We start from the raw sequence: 7238 nt of genomic DNA, 5'->3' as shown, positions 1-7238 counted from the left end.
CTTGATCATTTTCGGTTAAAAAGAATATCTCAAAAAATAAATTACAAAGACTAAAAAATAAAAAATATAAAAAAGAAAAAAGAATTCTTTTTTATTTACCCATGTATAGTTACCAACATTTCTGTACCCTCTCTTAAAAATTGAAGAGTATGATTACTTTTTTTACGCACTATCACGTGTTGATCAAGTAATTATTTATTCAGACAAACATGTTAAAACAGTTAATTATATATAGTTATGATCAAACTTTCGAAGTTAACTTCTAAAAAGGTTCAACTTAAATTATTAAACCTCATCGATCCTATTCTTCGTATAAATTCCCATTAAAATATGTATAAATGATATTTCCTCCGTTCTAGTTTATTTATTGTACTTTCAAGATTAAAAACAGAACAGAGTGTCACATTTTGATATTTGATTAGGTGGTAAATTAATGTATAAAACTAATAAAATGTTTAGTCTATAATTTAAAAAACCCACTAACTAATGCATGTTTAAATTACAAATGAACTTGTGTATTGTTTTATGCAAATCAAATAACTAAAACCTTACCTAATTAATCCTCCATAAATGATACATATAGATTCTCTCATAACTAATCCATGTATCAATCAACTCTAACTAACTACTAAACGGCCCCTAAATGCATTCTTTAGCTTCACTAGTTAAAATTCTCAAATCAATTTCAGCATCAGCTGAGCACAAACTTAAAACATTTCAAAAGATGCAATGTTTGTCCAAATATAAGAGCTATCCCAACACAGAAAATCTCTTTGATTTCAGAAAATTACTAAATAATACTCCCAAGAGTTCAAAATGAAAAGGCAGAATATATCAATATTAGAGCTAGAGAGAGTTGAAGAAAACAAGTACAACGCCACGGTTTAACGGCTTCAGAGATCAATGACACGAGAAAGCTTTTGAATGCGATTCAACAAGAAGTCCCCTTGCTTGATAGTTGCCTGATAAAGAGCATTCTTTGCATCAGGACGATTAGTTTCCAATACTCCTGCTACTTTATCAATCTTGCAATGCAACTTCCCAGCTGCAATGAACCGAGATAGTTCCCTGAAGTAAAACAGAAAAGTTCAATTATGTTACACGTTTTATAGTGAATACACAGTCCATTATCTAAGCAGCACTCACAAGTCGATGAAATCCTCAGACACCCCAAAAGCCTTGGCCATGGCCTCAATAGTAACACTCTTGTAGGACTCCAGGAACTGGGAATACACAACTGTTCTGACCTCCCTCATATAATATCTGAAGTGTGGTTGCAAGTAACGATCCAATTTAATATGCTCCATCAAGCCAGCTGAAACACACATTAAGGTAAAATTCAACCATTCTGCAACTGATATATCATTCATGGCCCACATACATGACCCTAGCAATCAACATATAGGTACAAATCACGAGCATATGACAGATATAGCATGTTTATCTCTCCTGTAACTCGATACTTACAGATCACATTTTAACGCCTGTCTATAAACACACATTTAGGTTTGTCAAATTTTTTTATAAAGGTACCAATCTTTTTTTTGTGTGTGCAAAGGTCAGTTGGTCTCTCATTGCCCCCATCTCCAATAATCAGTTGGGAAATTCCAGTAAATGTAACTGCCCTACAAATTTGAGTTAGTGCTCTGAAGAGAACTCAATTTAAGATTTTTTAGCTATTATTACGAGGAGAAGTGAGCAGACTATGCAAGCTAAGAATAACTGCAATGAGAATTACAAGTCCACCCACCTACCCCAACTTCCAACTCAAACAAACTCCCTATCAAACTTAACAAAGATGACGAGATATTACTTTCTATACAATTGGAAAAGAACTATTATCCATTCGAAAAGTTTCAAGTTTCAGGAGCGGAAATAGCATCTTTTTTACTGTTTTTATATGCGCCAGAAAGAACATCCCTTTAGTCTAATCAAGCTAACTATACTTGCATGACTAATAAAGAGCACTAAGACCCCATACATTCGTGCTGATATTCAAAAGTTATTCAGACAAGAAAAGGGGGTACTTTTCTATACAACAGTTGTAACCTATTTCACTATCAAGTTACTCCAAAAAGGAAACACTGTCATCTGAGGATCAGAACCTCCAAACTGGATTATCAATAATCAAGGCCTTGCAAATACCACTATTCTCAATCAAATTCTCAAGAAAATGCATCAGGGACCCCCATCAGACATAATCTACATACACTTTTGTGTGCAGACCTTTGCAAACTACGAAGACACACTTCACATACGAAAAGAAAAAATAAACAATGGAAAAGCTTACCAAATGCTGAGAAAAATGACTTGTATTGACAATCATATAACGAGTTCATAAACTCGGACAGATATGGAATCTTTCCAATTACAGTCAAGATCTCTGGCGCATCCACGACCTGCAACATATACGCAATAAAAATGAATTTGCAAGTACATTCATCACAGTAACATCCCAGATATTCCAAGGGAACACAAATTTTGAAGTTAGAAAATTCCTCATACAGCAAACAAGGATATTAGAGGGAGTACATATTGACTACCTTTTGTTTCAAGGAAACCCGGTCCAAGGTAATGATGCTCGTAAGGACAGTATAAAATATGAAAGTATCATAGGGGAAAAGCTCATATGTGGTAAAAGTTGAGATAGAATCAAGGAAAAGATCTGCTGCTTTCTTGAAGTTACGAGTGGACATGCAGAACAACCCTTCATACACCTTCAACCTGTTCTTTCTCTCCCAGTCACCCCCCTTTTCAAATAATCTGTCAGACACCAAACATTGGGAGTTAGCTCAATAACTAAAAAAGGCATTTAGAACATCATGTGTGATAACATCTGAACTGGCTGTGAACACTCCGACTTACTTCTTTGCCTTATCTATGCATTTAGAGATGAGGTCAAAATCCAAGTCAAATAATCCCATCTGCAAGGTATAGAACACCAGGTCCATCTTTTGCCCAACTGCAACAGTTTTTTTCTCAGTCACCTTGAGTTGTTCAAGTGCTTTCCCCTGAAATTTTAAATTCAACAAAGCTTGATTGAGATTTGCCCAGTGTGATCAAATGAACTCCGAATAATTATTTGAATGAATAAGAGAGAGATAGAGATAGCATGCCTTGTCACCAATCCTAATGTAGAACAATGATTTAGCCAAATGAGCTTCTCGAACTTCACTTTCACCAAGATTTTCTTCTGCATCAGCAATCCTTGATGAATATATAAAGTCAGATATGTGGTTTAAGTTCTGAAAATAACAGTAAATCTCTATTCTATGCAAAAGAAACCAGACACCTTTCTCTCACTTTCGTTGACTATGCATAAAAAAATTGAAACAGCACAAGCAGGTATGCCCAAATTGGCTCAGAGCATTCATACATTGTACGCACTATAACCTTTTTAAGAATGATAATCCCATCCACTAAGCAAGTCATTACTTTCCCTCAATTATTGTAAAAATAAAGATAAACATGAACAATGAGTCAATTACACAAACCTTTTTTTTGAGAAAGTTAACTGGTATTATAAACAGAGAAGTATACCAATAGTGAACTCCTTTACTAATTACATCAAAAGTATAGAGGATTTGTCAAAAAGTCTAAACACCTATCTCCTTCATAAACTATTTAAGAATAGGGTGATGTCCCCCGGATCCTTGGGAATAGTATGACACGAACTGAGGGTTATCCGAGGATTAAGGACATTTAGCTCATAGTTTCACCTTACGTTGCTCAGTAAGGATGTTCAAATGAAACAGAAAAACCAAAACAAACCAAAAAAAACGAGTATACCCGACTATTGTTTGGTAGTAAATTTTAAAAAACCAACAATATTTAGGTTGGTTTAAACCAAAAAAATAAAACAAAACCGACAAATGCACACACATATACATATATTAATTAGTAATAAAACTTTCGCTTAGCGATGAAGAAGAGATTGATTGCAAAAACAGCTACCAGTGTTGAGGTTCTGAATTCATTAAATTCCAATCAAACACTAGTGAAACTGAACGGGTGGTGGATGATGGTGCCAGTTTGCATATGTTGGTCAAATATGATTGAGAGAAAAGCTAGAATTTTTCAAGGCGAGCAGATTTCAACACAGAAGCTCAAGATGAGTTGTGTTATGTTGTTCTAGTTTTGGTGTAAAGAAGGTAGAGTAGAGGAGAGACAGACTCCTTGGTAGATTTGATAGGCTCTCTGTAAGCTCCTTTTTTCACAGTAGTGCTCTTGGCTTTCTTGAAGGTATGGTGCTGGTGCTGCACTAGCTATAGCCTATATATATAACAAGGATTGATTGCAAAAATAGTTCACTTTGAAGTCATTACTAGAGGGGTTAAGAATTCTTGTCAAAAATCTATTGACAGAGAATCAATTATGCTGATATTTCTGCAAATTCTTGGATGCAATAGGTCGGTATGATAAGTGGAGCTTGCATAAGTCTATAATTGGGAAATGAAGAAAAGTGGGTTAGTTTTGGTTTCTGTTTTTAGTCACATTGGAACTATGTTGGCATTTTGCAAAATGATGATTTCAATCAACTGACCCCAAGCTTATATATTTTGGTTCCTGCTTACCAATACAACACTCTGGTCTTTACAATCAGATAATTCTCAAAGACCTTATCTACTTCGATTCGGAAAGGGGAAGAGGAAGTAATTGAGGCAAAATCCTCTTTGTTGCTAAACAGTACACTAGCATTCCAATGGTTGGATTTGACTGACATGTTTAAGATCATGTGATCCTTAAATCTTTAGAGATAACAATATATGAATAGAAAAGGAGTTCATATAGGATTAAGCAAAATTTCATGATACTGTTGAATAAATTTTGCATAAATAGGTCGTGAAAATTATAATAATAATTAAAAATCAATAGAACATTTACAAGAGTAGCAAAAACATTCTTTTCTAGGTGCAAACTAGTCAACAGATCCAGAACGTCTTACACCAATTTTGACATACACATTATGTGTGACTTGACTTGCACTATTTTTGTCATATGCGTACACTGATTGCCAAGTTAGGTAGTATCAATTTTTTTGACTTATCAACCAAATCTACACAACTGAAAATAACCACAAAAAATTCGACAAAACTAAAACCAATGTAGTTTATACTACATTGGTTTTGTTTGGTTTGACTACCAAAAGAAATAATGTACACCCTCATTGATCATACCCTTCAAAATCATTGTTGCATCCAGATCGATACGATACGATACGTTTAGGATGCAGGGGTGGTATTCAAATTAGATTTGCTGATTTGGACAACTTAGGTGCTTTAACTACACCTAGGCCAAAGAAGTATGGGATGATTGTGTACTTGGTTTGATATTGCGTTTATGTCATATATGTATATGGTCACATACAGACATACTCACATAAAAGATGGTAGGTAGCCCGTGGAATTCATAGAGGTGCACGCAAGCTAGCTGGACACCTAATAATGCATATATTCACATACAACACTAAAATACTTTGCTATTACACAAGATAACTTATGACTAATATATTAAATGTTTACAGAGAATTTGATTACACTAACTTTGATATTGTTTTAGTTGTCAAAATATATACACTTGTATATGTATGTCCCCAGACTCTGCGAACTACACTAGGTATGTTCTTGTAGTATACATCGTATTATGCATGTATTGGTTGTATCCTAATACTGCACCCATACTCCTATACGTAAACCCAAATCCTATGATTTAGGTTATGACAAATCTGACTTCTGGATTCAGACCCTCGTCTCTGAGTACCATAAGTTTCACCAAATTATACTCCACGTGTTCATCGAATATACCATAAAAAGAAAGTAGGTGGAGAATATGGAAACGCTCATGCCCCAAATGCAGGGCTTACTAAGAAGCTAAGAACAGTGCTCCCGTCAGTATTACTTAACTCTAATAAAACTAAGCTTCTATGAGGTTGTGAGCATCTCTTTTCCACCAGCCCATTCAGCCTCTATTTATAATACCAAGTATGTATATAATACAGCCAGATCTTTAGATTATAAGTGGATCCCAAAATCAGAACTTCACTTCCAATTTCACTAATCTTTGAATGAAATATACCAACTTTCATTATTTTAGCTCACAAATAATGACCTTCTCAATGACTCTTACCTGTTGGGAGAAATTATATGATCATATACTAAAATTCAATACTCTAATTACAGATTACTTCAAATTTTGTACTCCAATACTGTTATGTCGCCTCTTAGACAATGTTATCTATACATGACTTTTTAACTTATAACTGGTATGCTCTAAAGGGACAAAATTCAAATTCAGAGATCACATAATTTGCAGATTTAAAGTACTCACTTCTCATCGAGTTTTTTAAGCTCATCAGCATTCTTAACACGCATAGGATCAAGAACCTCCAGATTCAAACTAAAAACCCCTTTTGAAACTAGGGTTTCAAACAACGGAGCCATATCTGGAAGAGAAAAAAAACACCCCATTTACAAGCAAATCAATACAAATCCATAAAGCAAAACAAAAAATTTGAACTTTAAAAAGAAAACATTATGAATCAGATGTACCATTGGAGACCACAGCTTCCAAGACTTCTTCACGAAGACGAACTTTATCCAAGTCATTGACATCTGGATGTGTCAAAAGGAATAGTTTGTGTGCAAGAACTAGCTGGGGTTGCTGGGTTCCTTCTTCCGAATCCATAGTTCTCTCTCAAAGGTTTCACTATTTTTCAGATACTTTGCTTGCGAAAGGGTCTAAAAAGTTTTCTTCCTCTTTAGAAAAACTGTATAAGAAGTGGGAGAGGGGATATAATATGGGCTTCAGAGTGGGCTAAACTTTGGGCCATAAGTTTATAAAAGAGAGATCTAGTACGTTCAAATATATTATGTATCGATTGTATTTAATTAAATATAGGTGAGAGATTTATATTTTATATTAAGTATAAATTTAAGGAATCCCATAGTGTAATTCAATAAACACAAAATAATTGTGTTTAATCAAATATAGGGAAAGATTTCTATTTTATATTAATTGTATTCGAAAAATTATTTTTGTATTTTGTATCAACAACTATGTTTGAATTTTGTATCAAATTTATTCCTGATTCATACGAATACGAATCTGTCTTTATCTGTTAGATGGACATGTATTAATTGTATTCCATCAAATATAGGTGAGAGATTTATATTTATCTCTCAAAGTACAATGCTTGTCTCAAAAGACAAAACTAGCTACCAAAATATAGATAGAGACAG

General features: G+C 34.1%; 1 protein-coding gene across 1 annotated transcript; it reads right to left on the bottom strand.

The window, feature by feature from the left end:
• Positions 1-707: 707 nt before the first annotated feature.
• Positions 708-6763, bottom strand: LOC107026424 (26S proteasome non-ATPase regulatory subunit 6 homolog). The gene is made up of 8 exons (XM_015227388.2): positions 6549-6763; positions 6328-6442; positions 3117-3207; positions 2866-3011; positions 2544-2763; positions 2291-2399; positions 1147-1315; positions 708-1068 (listed from the first exon to the last, which is right to left on the bottom strand). Exons 1-8 carry the CDS (start codon positions 6682-6684, stop codon positions 894-896), a joined length of 1161 nt encoding a protein of 386 aa, XP_015082874.1. The 5' UTR covers positions 6685-6763; the 3' UTR covers positions 708-893.
• Positions 6764-7238: the final 475 nt, after the last annotated feature.

This window comes from Solanum pennellii, chromosome 7 (assembly GCF_001406875.1).
Source record: "Solanum pennellii chromosome 7, SPENNV200".
NCBI lineage: Eukaryota > Viridiplantae > Streptophyta > Magnoliopsida > Solanales > Solanaceae > Solanum > Solanum pennellii.
This window is presented reverse-complemented; position numbering and strand designations above follow the sequence as displayed.

Coding starts and splice junctions, on each gene's coding strand:
- LOC107026424 (XM_015227388.2), bottom strand. CDS start 6,684: ATGGATTCGGAAGAAGGAACCCAGCAACCCCAGCTAGTTCTTGCACAC. Junction 2,764..2,865: donor TGCATAGATAAGGCAAAGAA/GTAAGTCGGAGT, acceptor GGTGTCTGACAG/ATTATTTGAAAAGGGGGGTG. Junction 2,400..2,543: donor GGGTTTCCTTGAAACAAAAG/GTAGTCAATATG, acceptor TATATGTTGCAG/GTCGTGGATGCGCCAGAGAT.